This window comes from Danio rerio, chromosome 12 (genome assembly GCF_052040795.2).
Source record: "Danio rerio strain M-AB ecotype USA chromosome 12, GRCz13ab, whole genome shotgun sequence".
Classification (NCBI taxonomy): domain Eukaryota; kingdom Metazoa; phylum Chordata; class Actinopteri; order Cypriniformes; family Danionidae; genus Danio; species Danio rerio.
This window is the reverse complement of record NC_141032.1, coordinates 47774140-47798708: the sequence shown is the minus strand read 5'-3', so window position 1 is coordinate 47798708 and position 24569 is coordinate 47774140. Positions and strand designations below refer to the sequence as shown.

At 36.3% G+C, this 24569-nt stretch overlaps 2 protein-coding genes across 9 annotated transcripts in view; one reads left to right on the top strand and one right to left on the bottom strand.

Annotated features, from left to right (window-relative positions):
• trim65 (tripartite motif containing 65) overlaps positions 1 to 8268 on the top strand; it is a 20126-nt gene extending 11858 nt beyond the window's left edge. Inside the window, exons 8-9 of one of the 3 annotated variants that reach the window (XR_015504587.1) lie at positions 1808 to 2402; positions 4774 to 8268. Coding sequence is in view for 1 of the 3 variants with exons in the window: in XM_087276935.1 (XP_087133061.1) it covers positions 1808 to 2209 (402 nt within the window). In the remaining 2 variants the exon portion in view is untranslated. Of the gene's footprint in view, positions 1 to 1807 lie in introns of all 3 variants that reach the window. The other 2 variants (XR_015504586.1, XM_087276935.1) reach the window with 2 other exon arrangements.
• wbp2 (WW domain binding protein 2) lies at positions 7760 to 24569 on the bottom strand. Of its 6 annotated transcripts, none has more exons than XR_015503487.1 (10): positions 24438 to 24555; positions 19542 to 19650; positions 19050 to 19185; positions 15986 to 16078; positions 15742 to 15891; positions 15379 to 15498; positions 12057 to 12136; positions 10070 to 10998; positions 9807 to 9994; positions 7760 to 9769 (listed from the first exon to the last, which is right to left on the bottom strand). XR_015503487.1 is itself a non-coding variant. In NM_001020544.2 (10 exon segments), coding segments are annotated over 8 exon segments (795 nt in total). In that variant the 5' UTR covers positions 24497 to 24569; the 3' UTR covers positions 8215 to 9768; positions 9809 to 10017; positions 10092 to 10950.

The following is a 24569-nucleotide window of genomic DNA, read 5'->3' as shown; positions in this document are numbered from 1 at the left end:
AAATATATATTTTTGCACCATTTTGAATTTTACTCGAATACAAATACAAATACAAATACTTTTCCCCCCTCAACAAATACAAATACAAATACAAATACCGGCTGCTCCGCACATCCCTAATATATATATATATATATATATATATATATATATATATATATATATATATATATATATATATATATATATATATATATATATATATATATATATATGCATATATAAATTATCTTAATTCTGTAATTTTTTTAATAATAATATTTACCTAAAAAATAGAAAATAGGTAATACTGTGAAGAAATGTCCTTGTACTGTTATACAGCACTTTAGGAGAGATCTTTAAAAAATACTAATAAATAAATCACAGAGGGCTGAATAATTTTTACTTAAAATACTTTTATTAAACTATTCTGTTTAATGATGGAAAGACATAATTTAAATTATAATATATCAGAAAAACAATTCTTAAAGGGGTAAATAATATTTTGCTTAAAATTGTTTTTATTATATTAAATAAATTGTAAAAACTGCTTTTATTCCAGCCAAACTAAAGGGAATTACTCTCTCCAGAAGTAAAAAATAATAATAATATTAATAGGAAATACTGTGCAAAAATTTCTTTACCCTGGTAAACACTACTTGGGGAAATGTTTGAAAAAGAATAAACATTTCACAAGAGGCCTAATAAATTTGCCTTTAACTCTCTGTATATAAACAGAATAAAAAAATAAAATGAATGTGTATTGGTATTATATTTATTAAAATAAAAAGAAAGAATATATATTAAAATATATAGAATTTATTTTTAAAATTATATGTTTTAGTCTGTAATTTCTTAAATAATATATACCTTAAGAAAAATTATTAAAAAAAAGGTTTAAATTCCCGCCAAACAGAAATTTTGGAAATATTTGAAAAACAATAAGAATTTCACAGGAGGGCAAATCATTTTGACTTTAACTCTCTCTATATAAACAGAATATGCTAATGTAAACAGAAATAATAGGACAACAAAATAAAAAATAAAAAAATGAATATTGAGTTCATGCTATCTTAGTGTCTTTTTTTGTTGTTGTTGAAATTATATCAAATGAAGAAAATTGTGTGTGAAAACCCTGATGAGCTGGCAGGGAGGCAATAAATGCAGAATACACTTTACAATATAAAGAAGATATATATGAAGAAAATATTTCTTAAAGGGGCAAATAATGTTTACCTTATAAAAAATAATTTATTTATTTATTAACAAAGTAATATATTGGTAAATAAATGTATACATACATACATACAGTTGAAGTCAGAATTATTAGCCCCCCTTTGAATTTTTTTTTTTTTTTTTAATATTTGCCAAATGATGTTTACAGAGCAAAGAAATGTTCACAGTATGTCTGATAATATTTTTTCTTCTGGAGAATAAAAGTTTTTTTTTAAGCCATCTTAAGGTCAAAATTATTAGCCCCTTTAAGCAATATTTTTTTCAATAGTCTACAGAACAAACCATCATTATACAATAACTGGCCTAATTACTCTAACCTGCCTAATTAACCTAGTTAAGCTTTAAATGTCTCTTTAAGCTGTATAGAAGTGTCTTGAAAATTTACTGTCATCATGGCAAAGATAAAATAAGTCAGTTATTAGAAATAAGTTAATAAAACTATTATGATTGGAATTGTGTCGAAAAAATATTCTCTCCGTTAAACAGAAATTGGGGGAAAAAATAAACAGGGGTGATAATAATTCAGGGGGGCTAATAATTATGACTTTAGCTGTATATGATATTAATAGGATATTTCATCCCATCCTGGCAGGTGTTGTGTTTCCAAGGCTTCACCAGCGGTCAGCATTACTGGGAGCTGGAGGTCTCCAAACCGTGGGCGTACATAGGCGTGACGTATCCCAACATCCCGCGCAAGCAGAAGGGCAAGCGCTGTATGGTGGGCATGAACGATCTGTCCTGGAGCCTGCAGTTGGATGAGCGGCAGATGAGCGCCTGGCACGCTGGATGCAAAGAAACGGTGGCGGGACAGCTGGATAACACACATCCACTGCGCATCGGCCTGCTGCTGGATTATGAGGCAGGAACGCTGACGTATTACAGCGAGGGACAGGTCCGACTGCACGCTTTCCACTGCGTCTTTAATCAGGCGCTGTTTCCGGCCTGCTGGATTGGGGAGGGGGTCACTGTAACGCTCTGTGAACCGCGACCATGATGCTGTTAATCACTACGTTTACAGAGACACTGGAGCGTTTTAAAGCCGTGATTCATCAGCGGATCCCTCGTATGTCAGCTTATAAACAAACCAGCTGATCAGCGTGACTTTGAAATGCTTCAGAGTCGCTGTATCTTTGTTACACTGAGTAAACAGCAGTGTGTTGAACTGATGACCCTTACGGTCAATCACAGTCATTTCTGTTGAGCATGTGAACACAATAGCCAATCAGAGCTGTTTAAGAACGCGCTCAACAGCGCTCAAATGTTAACAGGAAATGAACGTTATTAAAATTTAAGTATTGATTAGTACTGAATTCCAGTATCATCAGTAGCCGTCTTAAATGAGTTTAAATGTGTATCTTTTCCAAATCTGTCGACATCTGTGTTTGCACACCTTATAGAGTGTTTCTGGCATAAATTGTCGCCAGTCTTGTTGCCAAATCAGGATTCTCTGACATTTAAGCGCTGTTGAGCGCATCATTAAACAGCGCTGATTTGCCACTGTGTTCACGTGCTCAACAGAAATGACTGTGATTGGCCGTGAAGGTCAACAGTTCACCAAACTCACCGCTGTTTACTGAATGTAACCACAGATGCAGGGACACTGGAGCGTTTTAAAGCCGCGATTCATCTGCGAATCGCTCGTAAGTCAGCTTATAGACTAACAGCTGATCAACATGACTTTAGCCACAGATGCAGGGACACTGAAGTGTTTTACACTCAATAAACAGCGGTGAGTTTAGTAAACTGATGACCTTCATGGCCAACCACAGTCATTTCTGTTGTGCATGTGAACACAATGGCAAATCAGCGCTGTTTAAGAACATGTTCACCAACATCGCTCAAATGTTAGCGGGAAATGGACGTTATTAAAATTTCAGTATCGATTAGTACTGAATTACAGCATCATGACACACTAGATGATGCTGTCTTAAATGAGTTTAAATGGGATCATTTCCAAGTGTGGGAAAACTTTCTACATCTGTGTTTACACACCTCATAGAGTGTGTTTCTGGCATAAATTGTCGCCATTCTTGTGGCCAAATCAGGGTTTACTAACAATTCGCTAACATTTGAGTGCTGTTGAGTGTGTTCTTAAACAGCGCTGATTTGCCACTGTGTTCACATGCTCAACAGAAATGACTGTGATTGGCCGTGAAGGTCATCAGTTCACCAAACTCACCGCTGTTTACTGAATGCAACCACAGATGCAGGGACACTGGAGCGTTTTAAAGCCGTGATTCATCTGCGAATCGCTCGTAAGTCAGCTTATAGACTATCGGCTGATCAACATGACTTTAGCCACAGATGCAGGAACACTGAAGTGTTTTACACTCAATAAACATCGGTGAGTTTGGTGAACTGATGACCTTCTTGGCCAATCACAGTCATTTCTGTTGAGCATGTGAACACAATGACCAATCAGCGCTGTTTAAGAACGCACTGAACAGCGCTTAAATGTTAGCGGGAAATGGACGTTATTAAAATTTCAGTATCGATTAGTACTGAATTCAAGTATCATGACTCTAAATGATGCCGTGTTAAATGAGTTTAAATGGGATCATTTCCATGTGTGGGAAATCTGTCAACATCGGTGTTTGCACACCTCATAAAGTATGTTTCTGGCATAAATCGTTGCCATTCTTGTTGCCAAATCAGGATTCACTTACATTTAAGCGCTGTTGAGCGCATTATTAAACAGCGCCGATTTGCCATTGTGTTCACATGCTCAACAGAAATGACTGTGATTAGCCGTGAAGTTCATTAGTTTACCGAACTCACCGCCGTTTACTGAGTGTAACCACAGATACAGCAACACTGGAGAGTTTTAAAGCCGCAATTGATCAGTGGATCTTGTATGTCAGCTTATAGACAAACCAGCTGATCAGCGTAAATGAAATGCTCCAGTGTCCCTGTATCTGTGTTAACTTTAGTAAACAGCGGTGAACTGTGATCTAGTGAACTGATGTCCTTCACGGCCAATAACAGTCATTTCTGTTGAGCATGTGAACACAATGGCAAATCAGCGCTGTTTAAGAACGCGCTCTAATGTTAGCGGGAAATGGACGTTATTAAAATTTCAGTATCGATTAGTACTGAATTACAGCATAATGACAACACTAGATGATGCCGTCTTAAATGAGTTTAAATGTGATCTTTTCCATGTGTGGGAAAACTTTCTACATCTGTGTTTACACACCTCATAGAGTGTGTTTCTGGCATAAATTGTCGCCATTCTTGTTTCCAAATCAGGGTTTGCTAACATTTGAACGCTATTGAGCGCGTTCTTGACTGGCGCTGATTTGCCATTGTGTTCATGTGCTCAACAGAAATGACTGTGATTGGCCGTGAAGGTCATCAGTTCCCCGAACTCACTGCTGTTTACTGGGTGCGTACACAGATACAGCAACACTGGAGATCAGCAGATCGCTCGTATGTTAGCTTATAGACGAACCGGCTGATCGACGTGACTTAAACCACAGATGCAGGGACACTGAAGTGTTTACACTCAGTAAACAGCGTTGAGTTCAGTGAACTGATGACCATCAAAGCCAATCACAGTCATTTCTGTTGAGCACGTGAACACAATGACCAATCAGCGCTGTTTAAGAACACGCTCAAGTGTTAGCGAGAAATGGACGTTATTAAAATTTCAGTATTGATTAGTACTGAATTACAGCATCATGACACACTAGATGATGCCGTCTTAAATGAGTTTAAATGTGATGTTTTCCAAGTGTGGGAAATCTGTCCACATCGATGTTTGCACTCCTCATAGAGTGTGCTTCTAGCATAAATTGTCGCTTTTCTTGTGGCCAAATCATGGTTGGTACATGGTTACAACTTCTAAGATGAGCTTGTGTTTGAGGGCCGGCTGTGCACTTTGGTTTTATGTTGTGTTCAAGAGAGATCACGACTGTTTTCTGCTGTATCCCCTCTAGGGTATGAATCATATTAGTAGTTTTTAAAGCTTCAGTCGTGGAGGACAAACACTGTGTTCATTTCTATGTGATTTGTAGGATTCTCGTAATGGTGATTTTTGTATTTCTACATGTTTCTACAGTTTGGGGTTTAGTAGTACTTTGTTTATTTGTTGCAGAGTTTAGCTACATTACTGATTATAACACTTCAGATATTGACATCCTTGAAAATGAAGGTGAAATTACTTTAATTTCAATCTCACTGGCTGTGTTCAGAATAGTTTACTCTATTAGTGTGCTGTTAAGTATGCGTGTGATGTTTTAATGAAGTATGAGATGACATTATTAAGGAATATGTCTCTCACTGGCGATCCAGTGGCGCAGTAGGTAGTGCTGTCGCCTCACAGCACGAAGGCTGAATGAAAGAAAATGAATGAATGAATGCATGTCTCTCACTTCACTAAAAATGTACAAAAACACATCTTTAAAGTTTAATAGCATTGATAGGTATTGAATCCTATTAGAATGTAGCTAGGATAAGCGTGTAATTCAAGTTATGAACGCAAAAACAAATTCCGCCATTGCAAATGTGATTTATTTTACAAAATAGTTCAACAAATATTGACAAACCGTTCAAGAAAAGTTCAATTTTAGACCCTATATTGTATTTTTTCAGTTTTAACAAAGTATTTTCAAACAAAAGATAGTTCTGGTTGTGTCCGAAATCCATCCCCAAAGGGCGGAGATATCGAGCACTGATGTTGGATTACTTAATTTAATTTGGATTGTGAAAGCAAAATTCTCCTACGAGAGTGATTATAGCGCCTCCGGTGCAATTATACTCATGGCAGGTATTATTTGGTAGTTTGGACATTTTTTTAGCTAATTTGACAACCGTCAAATGTCTTCTAGGAAACGGTTTGAATTTCCACTTAGTACAAAAATCATTAGTGTTTTATACCACACTACATATATATACTATGCTGTTAAGTGCATAACTGTATAGTGTGCTTTTTGGGACGCAGCTATAGAATTCAAAAAACAGTATGCGAGAAGTACTCGAATGACCTACTACTTTCGGCAAAATTCTGAAGTGCGCATCCAAGGGATTCTACGCTATCTCATGATGCACCACAATAGAATTTATGAATGAGAGTGAAGCCATGCAACTGACGCAAGTCGGTCACTTGATCATGACAAAATGGATGATGTCGTACATCCGAGTTCCATTCATACTACTGATATTCATACTGTATAGAACGTACTTTTCTAACTGTCGTGTAGTACACTTCAATTCAAATGTAGTACCTGCCTACTTAGTTGGCAATTTCAGACGCAGCCTCTGTTTTTAACAATTTAAGTCAAAGAATCATTTGTAGAGAGTCACTTGATTCCTTTCTAAATGAATCATTGAATAAATCATTTGAATGAATTATTCAAGGTATCACTGATTAAGACAGGGAGGTGTCGCCACCTACTGGTGGTTTTATTGTTATATTTAGGTATAAAACTACTCAGGGTATCTGCAGGGTCTTAAGTCTTGAAATGTCCTAAATTTTGAAAACCTAATTTTAGGCCTTAAAAGGTCTTAAATCCACTGAAACATCGTGTTGTAGGTCTTAAATCATTTTATGTCCAATTTTTTTTAATGAATATTTCAATAATCATTTTAAGAAATGTTTATTGATTAACTTTATTTACTTATTAATATGATTTAATTATCTTTTTTACAATATTATTTGTTTTTAGTGTTTTTTTTTTAAGGTTTTAAATGGGCCATAAATAATCTTAAGCGTTTTGCCTTGTGCAAGTCTGAAATTTCATTCATAATGGTCTTAAAATGGTCTTAAGTTTTAAATTTGACTTGATGAAACCTGTGGAAACCCTGCAAGTAAAAAACACTCAATTAATGTTACTGTTTATTCATTATTAATACTTTTTATAGATCGCCACCAGGATTTTAAAATTAGAATTGTTAGCATATATTAACATTAAAAATAATCATATTTAATTTATTTATCATTTGTTTGTGATTTATTTATTTATTTTTGTTTATTTTTTAGGAAATATTTTGTCATGTTTTGCTGACATGGCATTAAATAAAAATATAGATCAATATTTCCTACTATTGCCCGGAAACTGCCCAGTATGTATTATAAACTCTTTTGTTTGTAGTACATTACAGTCCAACATTTCAGATGCCACTTTGTTTATCTATCTATCTATCTATCTATCTATCTATCTATCTATCTATCTATCTATCTATCTATCTATCTATCTATCTATCTATCTATCTATCTATCTATCTATCTATCTATCTATCTATCTATCTATCCATTGATCCCTTTATTTACTTATCTATCTATCTATCTATTTATCTATCTATCTATCTATCTATCTATCTATCTATCTATCTATCTATCTATCTATCTATCTATCTATCTATCTATCCATTGATCCCTTTATTTACTTATCTATCCATCCATCCATCCATCCATCCATCCATCCATCTAGCTATCTATCTATCTAGTGATGTCCAGATACAGGTATCATCTTGTGAATGAGGTTTGCATTTCCATTTACTCCATTGAAATTTAACCAAACAGGAGAAATTAAAACAATCAGCGTTGATTCGGTTGATTTATTTTCATTCATCGCTTTGTAAATGGAAAATCTAGCACATATGAGTTGTGTTATTTGTTATATACGGTCTATTTTTTTGCAGTATACATCCTGCAAAAACAGCATCCGCCTGCTATTCTGAACACAGCCGTCCAATAAGGAGCCAGTAAATGTTTAAACACTGGATGCGTTACATTTATGATATGGGATTAATTCCTGTTGTCGTGTACTTGAGATCGGAGATGAAGTCATGCACTAATTATGCTTAATATTGGGAGACTGTTTTGAGTATTAGAAAATGATTCGTTATAATTTGCACAAGCCGTCTGGGCCATCTTTGGGAATAATGAAGTGTATCGTCCAGTCCTGGTGTTTCGTTTTTCCTCCTGAGAGACCTTTACAGATGAATGTGAACTCATGTGGATATTTATGATGAATAATGATGAGCGAGACGTCCATACAAGATTCTACTTGTACAGGTTTACTTTAATAAAATACACTTTAAGACAATACAGTCCAGACCATGCATAACTGATTAGTTGAATTCTTAAATAAATATTGGAAATGAATGTCAACAAACGCCGTCCAGGAGACTGAAGGTGCGTGTTGGGTTAAAGTGCATCTTTAGTCAAACTTTTTAGCTGCATGCTACAGAGACGCCAAGACAAGAGAAGGAGCTTCATCATGTAGTGTTTGTGATTTCAGACACAGAATTGCTGATTACTGTTTTCATAGGCAATGAAAGTGATTCCAATGACAAACCAACAGCTCGTCCAATCAGATTCAAGAATCAGAACTCCAGAAGTGATAACTCCAGTCATTTTCACCATAGGGAAATGGATTCTATGACAGCAGCAGACCTGTGATGAGCTCTGAGGTTGTATTTGCTTTTCTTAAACCCATATGTGAATCCAACATCCTAATCATGTTCACTAGCAAAATTAGATAACACATTTTTGTATATCATTGTATGTCTGTAGATTAATTGTGTATGCTTGACGGATGTACTGTACTTGATTTTGACTAATGTTATAATGCACATTTATTTGTACAGCTGCTTTCGGGAACGATACTTATCGTGAAAATCACTTTACAAAAACTTTAATTGGTGCAAAAAAACTACATTTCCCATAATGCAGTGCATTAAATCCACCAATCAGAGAGTCGCAGCAAGCAAAGTGCACCATAGTATATTTTTAGCTCCGCCCACTAAGATAAAGTACAGCATGTGACATCATTTGGTCTCTATGTATGCCAATTGTTTTATGTTTTTGGTCAGATTCCCATGGTTTCTTTGGTTCAGATCGATGTTTGTATTGTTTTGATGCTGCTTGGTTGGTTTTGTTGATGCAATACAGCACTTGAATGTAAGTTTTCATAACATCTCGAGAATACTTTGCAATGATGATAAAGTGGGCAAAACTAATGCATTAAAACTAAGACAAAAAGTTAGTTAAGAAATGCATTAGATATAATGTACAGCTAAAGTGCTTTAGCATTAATCTGCAGCAAATAAATGACCAGAAATCATTCATTTTCATGAGATTTGAGGAGATTAGTTGAGTTTTGATTAGCAGGCAAGCAGAAAATCCAATATTCCAGCCATCGAGTGTTAACTTTCACTGGAAAAGAGCTGTAATGAGAACAGCCCAGTGTTTTTGGGCTCATCCGCAGTGCTTAATTTGTAAATTGCAAGGTCCCGGAAGAGATCAGTGTAGCAGATCCGGTGTGTTTCCAAAGCAGAGGTGTCACGGATGAAAGTGAAGAGCGGGGGTGCATGTGAGGAGGGGGATCGGTTTAATGAGGTGCCAGATCAGATTTCAGAAGTGCCCGATCACGAATGTTCCAGCACAAATTAAGCCCGGCTCATCCTAAATTCTTGTGCAACTTGCAAAAAAAATAAACAGTCCATCTATACGTCATTAAATACGCTATTTTCCCACTTCAAAAATCCACCAATCAGAGAGTTGCAGCAAGCAAAGCATGCCACAGTAATTTGTAGCTCCGCCCACTCCCTGTGACATAAACAAGTCCCTGTTTAGCTCCGCCCACTCTCTGTGACAAACAAGTGCTTGTTTGCTCCGCCCACTCCTTGTGACATAAACAAGTCCCTGTTTAGCCCCGCCCACTTTCTGTAACAAACAAATGCTTGTTTGGCTCCGCCCACTCCTTGTGACAAACAAGTCCCTGTTTAGCTCCGTCCACTCTCTGTGACATAAGTCTCTGTTTAGCTCCGCCCACTGCTTTTGACATAAACAAGTCCCTGTTTAGCTTCGCCCACTCTCTGTGACATAAGTCTGTTTAGCTCCGCCCACTGCTTTTGACATAAACAAGTCCCTGATCTGAGATTTTTTTTTTCTTCAGATATTCAAAAGCTTCCTTACTTCAAATCAAATATTTCATTGTTTCCTCCTTGTAGCTGGATGGTTTTGTTGAAGGCCACGGTGTACCTCAAATGAAATTAAATAAAGCACTGAAATTACATAATTTCGATTAAAATTTGGCCAAAACGAAGTTCTTTATGAGTTAAATCGGCTAACTTTTGGGAGATTTTGTTTTGGTTCTCCGCCATCTTTGACATGCTTTGTAGCCCCCTTAAGCAATTTTTTTTATAGATTGTCTACAGAACAAATACTGTTATACGATGACGCCTAATTACTCTAACCAGCTTGTTTTCCTTCAAACAGCAACTGGGGAAAAATGGGGGGGGGGTCAGAATATTCTGAAACAGTATACCCAACAAAAAAAGTGTTAATTAAGAAAAGCATTAGACGGAATGTACAGATAATCCAACAAACCAGCAGTTGAATCCTAACTTTAACCCAAAAAGAGCTGTTAATGTAAGCACCCCAGTGTTTTGAGCTCATCCTAAACACTTTAAATAAATAAATAAAATGTTATCATTCTCACTCTATCCCTCTATAGTAAATCAACAAATATGCCTTTTTCCAACTTGAGAAAAGCTCAGTCCTTTACTGTGGGTTCGTCTTTGCATCTGGAAAGCAGTCAGTCTCTGTTTCTCTCTTTTATTGGCTGTTATTGTACTCCCTCTCGTCCGTCTATGTGAGCCAGGTTATGTGAATGCAGCGTGGCGCCCCCTGCTGGGTGGAATTCTGTGGGTGATGTAGAACTGGAGATGCTGAGAGGATGAGATGAAGGGCATGAGCGGAGAGCAGAGCCTGAGCAGACGATGCGTCTACTGGTTCTTCTTGTCATCAGATGGGGAGTATGGCGGAGGCTTGTCCTGCAAAGTGAAAACACTATTTATAAACACTATCTATCTGTCTGTGTCTGTCTGTCTGTCTATCTATCTATCTATCTATCTATCTATCTATCTATCTATCTATCTATCTATCTATCTATCTATCTATCTATCTATCTATCTATCTATCTATCTATCTATCTATCTATCTATCTGTCTGTCTGTCTGTCTGTCTGTCTGTCTATCTGTCTGTCTGTGTCTATCTATCTATCTGTCTGTCTGTCTGTCTGTCTGTCTGTATCTATCTATCTATCTGTCTGTGTCTATCTTATCTGTCTGTGTGTCTGTCTGTCTGTCTATCTATCTATCTGTCTATCTCTATCTATCTGTCTATCTCTATCTATCTATCTATCTATCTATCTATCTATCTATCTATCTATCTATCTATCTATCTATCTGTCTGTCTATCTGTCTATCTCGATCTATCTATCTATCTATCTATCTATCTATCTATCTATCTATCTATCTATCTATCTATCTATCTATCTATCTATCTATCTATCTATCTATCTATCTATCTATCTATCTATCTATCTATCTATCTATGTCTGTCTGTCTATCTACCTTTCTATCTATCTATCTATCTATCTATCTATCTATCTATCTATCTATCTATCTATCTCTATCTATCTATCTATCTATCTATCTATCTGTCTGTCTGTCTGTCTGTCTGTCTGTCTGTCTGTCTATCTATCTATGTCTGTCTGTCTGTCTGTCTGTCTGTCTATCTACCTTTCTATCTATCTATCTATCTATCTATCTATCTATCTATCTATCTATCTATCTATCTATCTATCTATCTATCTCTCTGTCTGTCTGTCTGTCTGTCCATCCGTCCATCCATCTACATTGAATCAGGTTATAATTTCAGTTTAACACATTTGAATTGTTTGCATATAGGCTTTGTTTTATATGAACTTTGTTAATGGATTGAACACAGCTGTGTATATAGACCTTGTTAGCAGGTAAACTGGTTAAACTTGTTAACAGGTCACACAAAGTAAACCATTTGGACTTGGTTAACAGGTTGATAAACTCACCTCCGGCAGGTAAACGTGTGTTGGAGTGTAAGTGGTGTTAGCGCTGGAACTGGCTGCTGCTTCAGCTGCTTTTGCCTCCGCTAGAACAACAAATCCTAAATAAATAGCTTTTCAAGATTAAAATATCTGCCAACTAGTCATAGATTCACAAAGGTTTAAGACTGCTAATGAGATTACCGTTTTTTCAAACATTATTATTACATGGCTCTCTGAAATTGGTCAACCATGATATTCTGCAGTAACAACCGGCTGGATGTACTTTATCCCTTTACTTTATGTTAAAACTATTATGTTTTATTAAAAAAGTATCTGGGATGTGGCTGCTACATGTACTTGATGAAGTTAGTCATAATAACGGGAGTTTAAATCTAGTGGTAATGAATTTGTTGATTTAATTTTATTAGTATGAATAAAATAAATGTTCTTAAAGTCGGCATGAAATCAAAATTTACTCTTATTTTTATTTTTATAAAGGAGTGCTTGTCCTAAACAATGTATCTGTGCAATTCATTAATTTTTTTCACTTCGGAGCGGAGCTAGTTTTTAGGATGGCGATATCAGTCATGTAGGGTGGAGCTATCAGTCCATTAGGGTGGAGTTATCAGTCCTTTAGGGTGGAGATATCAGTCCTTTAGGGCAAAGCTATCAGTTCTTTAGAGGGGAGCTATCAGTCCTTTAGGGTGGAGCTATCAGTCCTTTAAGGTGGAGCTAGAGGGGAGCTATCAGACCTTTAGGGTGGAGCTATTATTCCTTTAGGGCGGAGCTATCAGTCCGTTAGGTTGGAGCTATCAGTGCTTTAGAAGGGAGCTATCAGACCTTTAGGGTGGAGCTATTAGTCCTTTAGGGCGGAGCTATCAGTCCGTAAGGGTGGAGCTATCAGTGCTTTAGAGGGGAACTATCAGATCTTTAAGGTGGAGCTATTAGTCCTTTAGGGCGGAGCTATCATTTTGTCAACTTCCCACATTCCAACAATCCAATTGGTTTCAAAAGGATGAAATCATGCACCTGCCTACATTTTTCCCTTTTCAGGCCAAATTTTGGTATGTCATGTTGGAGTAAAAAGGGAAAATCTTAACCTCCATTCCATGCCGACTTTAAAAACAAGACATCGTAAGGTTTTTCCCAAGAATTCAACAAAAGAACGTTCTTAAAAACATCTCAGGATTTATTTTAAGAGATAAATTTCTTAAAGGGATATTCACCCAAAATAACAATTCTGCCATAATTTACTTCCTTTGTGTTTAACAGAAGAATCAACTCAAAGTGAAGATATCAGTGTTGGAAACCATTATCTATAGACTTCAATAGTATCTTTTTTCTCATACTATAGAAGTCAATGGTTACCAGTCTCCAGCATTCTTCACAATATCTTCTTTTAGGTTCAACAGAAAAAAAGATACTCAAAGGGCAGTTCTCCCTAACTTAAAAATTCTGTCATCACTTGCTGACCCTATACATGTTTTAAACCCTTATGTGTTTCTTTCTTCTGTTAAACACAAAAAATATATGTATTTTTGATGGAAAGCTGTAACCATTGACTTCCATAGTATTTGTTTGTGGAAGTCTTTGGTTACAGATTTTCAGTTTTATTCAAAATATCTTGTATTTTGTGTTGAACTGAAGAAAGAAAGTCATGAAGGTAAAAGTAAAAAGTAAATAACTTTTTTTTAGGTAAACTGTGCCTTTAAGCTTAAAGCCTGGTTTTTACTCGACGCGTCCGCTTGTTCGCTTGAGTGCGCACGGCGAATGTGACGTCATCGCGGAGTTTGCGGTGGTTTGCTTTGGGTGTGCGCAGCATGATTTCGGCTGGCGGTGCGCATGGGGATTTTTTGATACTCGAGCGAAGAGTGCGCGCGGCGCCGCAACTGATTTGAGTTGAATATGAACCACTTTGAAGAGATTTTATCTGAAACAATACAACTGTACACACATCTTATGACCCGTGATCAGAGAGATAATCATATGATCAATAATTCTTGGCTAGAAATTGCAACAGCAGTGGGAAAGGAGAAAGTTTTTGTTAAAAGGTTTGGAAAAACCTGAAGGATAAGTTTATTAAAAACCAAGAGAGGCCATGACAAAATGTACACAATTACAGAATCTGTTTTTCCACCAGTCATAGGTTTTTACACGGATGTATTTAGTTTAATTTTGTATTAAAAACTATTTAATAGTTTAAAAATTATAATGAAGTCATAAAATCATTTTTGATAACTGGAAAGGAATAGATATACTGATGGACTGTTTCTCTGGGCTTTATTGGTGATAATGGTCAGGAATTTTGGACCATCATTTCCTTTTTAGCATAAGTAGAGGACAGAAACTAGCCAGACAGTAATGTGTGAATTGTGGAGCGGGCTAAATCTAAAAAAACAGTCAGTGTTTTTAGTCAGTGTGCTTTTTTTTTGCTTTTATTTTTGCGATAATATAACATTTATTTGTAGAGCGACTCAAGTTCTGTTGTCATTAATATTTTAATAAATTGTAATAGGTATAACTGTTCGAGATATAAACAAAAGCAAGTGATGACTAATAATTATTTGCTACAAATAACAACAGCAGTGGGAAAGGAGGAAAGTTTATGTTCAAAAAATTGGAAAAACCTGAGGGATAAGTTTGTTTATGCCAAAAGAAATCATGGCAAAATTGAAGACTCAGGTATACAATTACAGAATATGTTTTTCCACCAGTCATAGCTTTTACACTAACGTATGTTTATGGATCGGGCTAAATCTAAAAAAAAAAATAAATCTGTATTTTTTTAGTAAGTACTTTTTATTTTTTGCTTTTATTCTTGCCATAATAAAGATATATTTGTAGAGGAACTCATTTTCTCTTGTGAAACTTTAAAAAGTAAAACTGTCCGAGTTATGGACAAAAGCAAGTGATGCATTAAAGTTTGATTAAAAAAGACTTAAATGGTTATAAAAATGCTTATAATCATTAAAATACTTTATAAAAACAATACAAAATAATTAGTTTAAAAAAATATTGAATGACATTATGATATGACGTACTTCCGGAAACTTCTCTGTTTATCCGTCTAATTTTAGGGTGGGTTTTTTTTGACCGCCCCTGTCGTTTTAAAGATTATCACAACGGCGAACGCGGCGAGTATAAAAGCCTCATCCGTTTTGCGAGGTGCGCACGCAGTCAGCAAAGGTGCGCGATGCGGCGCCAGGAACGAGTATAATTCCAGCTTTAGAGCCACTTGAGTGCAAATAAATGGTAAACAAATTTCTTTTTTTGCGTGAACTATCCCTTTAAGAATCTGGCTGCAGAAGTTCAGCATCTTCTAGAAGTGGGTCAGTGTGGGTCATACCAGCAGCGGTTCTGGGCAGGTCTGGGTCGAGCGGAGCATGATCCACTGGAGCAGTGTATGGAGGAGGAGGCATGTAGGCTGCTGGTCCATCAAACACAGGAGGACTGGGGTAAAACCCACCTAAAGCACACAAAATAACATGGTAAGGAGGAGACTGTGAGGTTGTAATAATGCTCCCCAAACTCTTTTCACCATCTTTCAGAATGAAACACCAATTTTTCTACATCCAATCAGATCGCAGAAGAAAAAACAAGCCACGCCCACTGTTTGCTCGCTTAATATTCTGTTTTTCTAGGAACTGCGTCACAATATGAAAGAAAAACAAGCTTCCAGTTGATGTGGACTTTAAGTGCATGTTATTACCTGGAGGTGGAGGTCCAGGGTAGGCGTATCCAGGTGGAGGAGGCCCGGCAGGATACATGCCGTTAGCAGGAGGAGGTGGAGGAAAAGCGTACGCACCGTTCGCCATGTAAGGACAGCCGAAGTTTACAGTCACCGGTTGCCCTCTGGATGCTGAGGTAAAGAAAGAGAGGTCATGCACATCCACATCAGTTTGACTGCTTAATGATGAGACTCTTAATTTGAAACTGGTTGAGCACAAACGTACCCTGCTCTGCCACATGTAACATGCGCTGGCCAAACTCGATCGCTCCTCCAGCGCTAAAGATCAGCTTGAAGGTTGCAGATCCTTCCCAACCACCTGGAACAATAATGCAAACACACTTATATTTACAGTATATTTACAGTACATGCTATACTGTAGACCTGTTTACTTCCCCACAAGTACATGTGTGCTTCCTTTTCATGTTCAGATTAACTCAAACCAGGACTCTACATTTGATTGAAATCAAAATTCAAGAAGAGTCTTGATCTGATTACTTTTGTCTGTTCACATGGTATACGAAACTGCCTTTTTTTTTTCTTTTTTTTTAGTTAATTTATGTTTATTCAGGCGAGGCAGTGGCGCAGTAGGTAGTGCTGTCGCCTCACAGCAAGAAGGTCGCTGGTTCGAACCTCGGCTCAGTTGACGTTTCTGTGTGGAGTTTGCATGTTCTCCCTGCATTCGCGTGGGTTTCCTCCGGGTGCTCTGGTTTCCCCCACAGTCCAAAGACATGCGGTACAGGTGAATTGGGTAGACCAAGTTGTCTGTAGTGTATGAGTGTGTGTGTGTGTGTGTGTGTGTGTGTGTGTGTGTGTGTGTGTGTGTGTGTGTGTGTGTGTGGATGTTTCCCAGAGATGAGTTGCAGCTGGAACGGCATCCGCTGCGTAAAAAAAACTTGCTGGATAAGTTGGCGGTTCATTCCGCTGTGGCGACCCCGAATTAATAAAGGGATTAAGCCAACAAGAAAATTAATGAATGAATGTTTATTCATTCGTTCATTCATTCAATCATTCATTTTCCTTCAGCTTAGTCCCTTATTTATCAGGGGTTGCTACAGCGGAATGAACCGCCAACTATTCAAGCATATGTTTTACACAGCGGATGCCCTTCCAGCCGCAGCCCAGAACTGGGAAACACCCATACACTCTCACATTCATACACTCAGACATTATGGCCAATTTAGTAGCCAATTCACCTATAGCGCATGTGTTTGGACTGTGGAGGAAACAGGAGCACCCAGAGGAAACCCATGCCAACACGGGGAGAACATGCAAACTACACACAGAAACGCCAACTAACCCACCCAAGGCTCAAACCAGTGACCTTCCTGCTGTGAGGCGACAGTGCTAACCACTGAGCCCCCGTGCCGCCAATTCACATTTTTAGTAGTTTTTTTTTTTTATTTAATATATATTATAATTTATATATAAATTATTTAATATTCTTTAATGTTTTCAATTTCTATTTAGCTTCATGTAAGCTTTTTTTGCACTTCAACTTTACATTTTTATTTCATCTTATTTATACTTAGTTCATCTTTTAACATTTAAGTTGTCTTTTATACGTACAATTAATGAACATTCATTTATCATTCATTTTCTTGTCGGCTTAGTCCCTTTATTAATCCAGGGTCGCCACAGTGGAATGAACCGCCAACTTATCAAGCACGTGTTTTACACAGCGGATGCCCTTTCAACGGCAACTCATCTCTGGGAAACATCCATACACTCTCATTCACACTCAAACAGTTCGGACAATTTAGCCTACCCAATTTACCTGCAACGCATGTCTTTGGACTGTGGGGGAAACCAGAGTACGCGGAGGAAACCCACGCGAACACAGAGAGAACATGCAAACTCCACACAGAAACACCAACTGACCCAGCCGAGGCTCGAACCAGCGACCGTCTTGCTGTGAGCGACAGCACTACCTACTGTGCCACTGCATCGCCAATTAGTGAACATATTTTAATAAATGTTTTAGTACAGTAAAAAATCTTGCTGATTTAACTTTTTAAGTTGAATCAAATGAACTTTTCTAGTCATCTCAACTTACTCAACTCAAACTACTTAACTCAATGTAAACATAAAATCAATTGGTCGAGATAACAAATATTTTTATGCTGCTTTAACTTATTTTTATAAGTTGATCAGGTTTTAAATAATTTTTTTAAGTTATACAAAGTTTAACTTTTAGTCATTTTTATTGATGTATCACTCAACATCTTAACAGAATTTATATATATATTAATTCCTTACATTTGTATAGCACTTTTCTAGACAAACAAAGCGCTTAACACAATAGGGGGGAATCTCCTCATCCACCACCAGTGTGCAGCATCCACCTGGATGACACGACGGCAGCCATATTGCACCAGACCGCACAACACACACCAGCTGCTTGGTGGAGAGGAGACAGAGTGATGAAGCCAATTATGATATGCGAATGGTTAGGAGGCCATGATGGACAGAGGCCAGTGGGCAGATTTGGCCTTAAACCTCTACTCTTTTTCGAAGGACGTCCTGGGATTTTTTAACGACCACAAAGAGTCGGGACCTCGGTTTAACGTCTCATCTAAAAGACGCCGCTCACTGAGCAATATAGAGTCCTTATCACTATACTGGGGCATTAGGACCCACACGGAGCACAGGTTGAGAGCCCCCTACTGGTCACACTAACACTACTTCCGGCAGCAATTTAGCTTTCCCATGTGGTCTCCCATCCAGGAACTGACCGGGCGCAGCCCTGCTTAGCTTCAGTGGGCGACCATGTGAGAGTTGCAGAGAGCTAGCCGCTGGCTAAATAATCATTATGCATTTATGAAGTGAGCTTTATACAGGTGAGTGGGCTTGACAAACCACCTGTAAAACACACTAATCTATCTAAAGAATTAAGAAAAATCCTCCCTCCTCCTTACTTTTTCACTTAATTCTCTGATCCTCGGCTCAGTTGGCGTTTCTGTGTGGAGTTTGCTTGCTGGAAAAAGTTGGCGGTTCATTCCGCTGTGGTGACCCCAGATTAATAAAGGGACTAAGCCGACAAGAAAATGAATGAATGAATATTGCCTGTTTTTTATTGAATCGCTGAATGCCTCATCAGTTGTAAGTCGCTTTAGACAAAAGCATCTGCTAATTGACCAAATGTAGTAAACAATGGCAACAGTTTTATTTTCAACTATTATTATTTTACTATTATTATTCTCAGCTACTCTGTCTGTTTGCACATTAACGATGGTGTTATATTTATTTTATTAATTGGTTTATATTATAGTAATTCATAGTAATTTTACCTCCAGACTCTGCGCCGACTGTGCCCTTGATGTAATTTGCACCGAGCACAGGCTGCTTGACCTCGCAGCCCTTCATAAGATAGAAGGGCATCATGAAAGACTGCAGAGGATCTTTTCCTTTAGTCAGGAAGATGACCTGAAGACCAAACACATCAGCAGATGAAAAACAGTGACAACAGAGGAGCACAACAACATAAATATATCAGATTCATCCTACAACCAATAAGGAGACAATCCATATTGGTTTACCCTAATAATAATAATAATAATAAGCTTAAAGAGTGTGTACTACCTTCATTATACACTGTAAAATTAATAATAAAGAAGAATCATTTCGCCAATTATTTATGCTTTTGAATTGCATTATGGGAGCTTCAAACACTTCAAAGCATTTTATGGGACCTTTAAATATAATTTACTACTTTGATTCTATAACTGGCTCTGTCCTAATAATCATTTAATAATCATGATGGTTCTCGTTGTCTTGCGTACCCTGTAAGGTGTCAGGTAGATGCTTCCCTTCTTGCTCTTTCTGAAGGCGTCCGGCAAGCGTTCGCTGTCACTGAACACCAGCTCCACATTCTCATATGACATCAGGACACTGGAGGAAAACATATTCACTGTAATACAGTCAGCACTTTCTGTGACAACACGTAATGATCAAAACAAGCTCGGCCATTGTGGATAAGGAAACAAAGACTGTTTATAGCCTTCAAGAATATCAGGATCAGCTTCGGTTTTAAGAACACTTGTCTATTATAAAGCACTATAAATAATAACAAAGGAAATCACATAAATTGTAAATGAATATATAATAATAAAGCCAACAGTCAACTTTAGCAAACGAAATGAGTGTAGTTAACTCAAAATTGACTGAAAGTTAATTCTACTCATTTGAAAAAGGTTTTGAACTCAGTGTTGAAGGTAATGAGTTAATTAAACACCTCATTACTTACATTTTACATTTACATTTAGTCATTTAGCAGACGCTTTTATCCAAAGCGACTTACAAATGAGGACAAGGAAGCAATTTACACAACTATAAGGGCAACAATGAATAAGTGCTATAGGCAAGTTTCAGGTCTGTAAAGTCTAAGAGGGGAAGTATTAGTAGTATTAGTTTTTTTTTTTTTTTTTTTTTGTACAGTTAGTGTGATATTCAGAGAAGCAATTGCAGATTAGGAAGTGTAGTGGAGACTAAATAGTTGGGTTTTTAGTAGTTTCTTGAAAGTAGCGAGTGACTCTGCTGTTCTGATGCAGTTAGGGAGTTCATTCCACCAACTGGGCAGATTGAGCGTGAGCGTTCGCGAAAGTGATTTCTTCCCTCTTTGGGATGGAACTACGAGGCGACGTTCATTCACAGAACGCAAGTTTCTGGTACTGGTTTCTGGTACTTCTGGTACTTTCTGGTACTTCAACTTAAATGGAGTAAGTTCACGGTACTCATATAGAATAGTTTCTTAACTCAAATGTTTTGTTGCCTTAACTAGCTGGGTTTTACAGTACTCAGTTAATTTGAGTTCTCTTTATTTTTTGGGTTTTACTGTGCACAAATTGCTTCGTTTACTCAAATGGATTAAGTTCACAGTACTCATTAGGATTAGTTTTTGTACTTAAAATAGTTCCTCAAATGGTTTGAGTTACCTTAACTCACAGGTGTCAAACTCAGTTCTAAAAGGGCCGCAGCTCTGCACAGTTTAGTTCCAACCCTAATTAAACACACCTGATCAAACTAATTGAGCCCTTCAGGCTTGTTTGAAACCTACAGGTAAGAGTGTTGGAGCAACTAAACTGTGCAGGGCTTCGGCCCTCCAGGAATTGAGTTTGACACCCCTGCCTTAACTCATTGGGTTTTACAGTGTATAATGACAAAATTCAGAAATCAGGTTTATAGAACATCAGACGTATCATCATTTGTTTTAGCATGTACGATCATATTACCAACTGTGCCTGCCATCTTAATGATTTGTTGTTTAAATATGTTTTAACTGCACTGTAAAAAAAAATCGATTTAGTTAACTTAACACTTTTAACAAATGTATGTGGACTGAACATAGAAAATTAAGTTGTCCCAATAAAAAAATAGGAATTGTGTTGTTTCAGCTTATTTTAATTAAGTATTTTGAACGAGTAAACAAAAAATGTATATTTTTTTTTGAGTGTACTCTTATCTCCATTACATAATGTTAGTGTTTTAGGTTATTTTGTTCAATATACATTTTTTAAAGATCTACCTAACTATGTCTATTTAGTGTTTCTTGGTTATGATTGATTTTTAGGGTGACAACTTTAACATCTGTCCAGGGACAATGGATGAAAAAAAGCCTTCTGGCTAAATCTGGAACATTTGCAGCAATGCTAATTAATGTACACTGACCCTGCCAAATAAAACAAATAAATTAATTTAAATAAATTATTATAATTTTAATGTAATATATAATGTAATTAATAATAAAATGAATATCAATTAATAATTGAAAGCTATGTAAAATAAGGGTAATTAAAATGTTAATTATAAACTGTAATGGAAATTAAAATAATACAAAATTGTTATTATTTATTGTGAATTATTATGCATATAAATTTATATATATAGTTGAAGTCAGAATTATTCGCCCCCCTTTGAATTCCTTTTTCTTTTTCCAATATTTTCCAAATGATGTTTAACAGAGCAAGGAAATGTTCACAGTATGTCTGATAATATTTTTTCTTCTGGAGAAAGTCTTATTTGTTGTATTTCGGCTAGATTAAAAGCAGTTTTTAATTTTTTTAAAATTATTTTAGGGACAAAATTATTAGCCCCTTTAAGCTAATTTCTATTTCGATAGTCTACAGAAAAAACCATCGTTATACAATAACTTGCCTAATTACTCTAACCTGCCTAGTTAACCTAATTAACCTAGTTAAGCCTTTAAATGTCACTTTAAGCTGTATAGCATGTCTAGAATATCTAGTCAAATATTATTTACTGTCATCATGACAAAGATAAAATAAATCAGTTATTAGAGATGAGTTATTAAAACTATCATGTTTAGAAATGTGTTGAGAAAAACCTTCTCTCCGTTAAACAGAAATTGGGGGGGGGGGGGGGGGATAAACAGGGGGACTAATATTTCTGACTTGTACTGTACTGTTACAGGTCCCTGGCAGTCGGCAGTAGTCTTGAGAGAGATAAGAGTTTAGCTTTTGCTTCACAGTCCTCTTTGTTGTCTTTTAAATTCACATACACATTTGTATGTTAGAGCAAAGAGCTTAGAATGATGATTCTAACACTTTGCATTACAAAATGATTTAGAAACATGTTGGATAAAATAATATACACTGTATAGATACTTAAATCAACTCACATTATGATAAATAAATAAACAAACAAACAAATAACAACATGAAACCTTAACCATTTGTACAGAAATGCTATGATTTTTATCACATGGCTGAATTAATATTACTGTCAGAAAGACAACTCAGTTAAGTATTGCGGGTAAACTAAGGAATTTTCCCTAAACTGGAATAATATGCAACAAATGTGTCATTTATCCATAATTGAATACATCATTATAAATAATGTAAAATGTAAATAAAATAAAATAATATTTATAAACATTATAAATAATGTAAAATGCTTCAATTTGTTTTATAAGAAACATTCAATTCTGTTACTACTTGTTGTTACAATTAATGTTAAGCATATCCATATGGGTATATAGTGTTATTAAGAGACATGATGTCATTCCCGGTGTCAACAATCTCTTAATCAGTTGTGTAATATGACACAAGCTCTTGTGAAACAGTGTATTCTCCTTAAGAACATGTCATTTCTTTAAGAAGAATGTTAAGAAGATTATTGCTTGACCTACTGTGGCTGAACAGCACAAATGCGAATCCCACTAAAGCGAGGGCTGAGCTCATTAATATTTATTACGTAACGTAGCTGTTGTCGATAGGCCAATCTAATTAGCAACATGTCAGAGCAGGGTTGCATAGAGACAGATGTGTGTCATGGATGGATGGATGGATGGATAGATAGATAGATAGATGGATAGAGATATAGACAGATAGACAGATAGACAGATAGATAGATAGATAGATAGATAGATAGATAGATAGATAGATAGATAGATAGATAGATAGATAGATAGATAGATAGATAGATAGAAAATAGACAGATAGATACACACATAGATAGATAGATAGATAGATAGATAGATAGATAGATAGATAGATAGATAGATAGATAGATAGATAGATAGATAGATAGATAGATAGATAGATAGATAGATAGATAGATAGATAGATAGATAGATAGAATATAGACAGATAGATACAGAGATAGATAAATAGACAGACAGACAGACAGACAGACGGAGATTAGATAGATAGATAGATAGATAGATAGATAGATAGATAGATAGATAGATAGATAGATAGATAGATAGATAGATAGATAGATAGATAGATAGATAGATAGATAGATAGATAGATAGATAGAATATAGACAGATAGATACAGAGATAGATAAATAGACAGACAGACAGACAGACAGACGGAGATTAGATAGATAGATAGATAGATAGATAGATAGATAGATAGATAGATAGATAGATAGATAGATAGATAGATAGATAGATAGATAGATAGATAGATAGACAGATAGATACAGACATAGATAGATAGATAGATAGATAGATAGATAGATAGATAGATAGATAGATAGATAGATAGATAGATAGATAGATAGATAGATAGATAGATAGATAGATAGAATATAGACAGATAGATACAGAGATAGATAAATAGACAGACAGACAGACAGACAGACGGAGATTAGATAGATAGATAGATAGATAGATAGATAGATAGATAGATAGATAGATAGATAGATAGATAGATAGATAGATAGATAGATAGATAGATAGATAGATAGATAGATAGATAGATAGATAGATAGATAATTTACGTGACTGAACGCTGCAGGAAGGTTTCCAAGCAACTTGAGCGTGACTGAATTAATATTCATGAGCTCAGGCTTCGCCATAGTAACGTTCTCGAAAGCTGCGCAGGATCTGTTTTAAACAATATCAACTCATCTAACTGGTTATCGGTTGCATTTATAGTATACAAACTTAATAATGCATAAAATAAACACATAAACGTCAGACAGTCAGGCTACACAGCAAACTAATAAATGGGTGTGATCTAACGGTTCACCCGACGTGATCCAAAACACATGACTATCACTGTTCATACCATGATAAACAGTAAATACAGAGATTAACTGAATGTGGTCGTTGCTTTATAAATCTGTGAAATCATGAAAAGCCTATCTGTTTTAAAATGCAGCGCAATAACGCGATGTAGATAATAGGGAGTGCGATTCCGCTACATTACCCCTCGAAGTTGTTGATGATGACACGTCCAGATTCATCGTGATTTTTATTGAGAGCCATGTTTGATTTCTGTCTGTTATGCTGTCAAACTGACCCTCTACATTCTCCGAGCGCAACTCAATGAGCCACCTGC

Excerpts from the sequence above, each read along its gene's own strand:
- wbp2 (XM_087275106.1), bottom strand. The coding sequence starts at position 24,496 with ATGGCTCTCAATAAAAATCACGATGAATCTGGACGTGTCATCATCAAC. Across the intron at positions 19,651-24,437 it reads ATCATCAACAACTTCGAGGG|TGTCCTGATGTCATATGAGA; the intron begins GTAATGTAGCGG and ends GTTTTCCTCCAG. Across the intron at positions 19,186-19,541 it reads TCTACCTGACACCTTACAGG|GTCATCTTCCTGACTAAAGG; the intron begins GTACGCAAGACA and ends TTTGGTCTTCAG.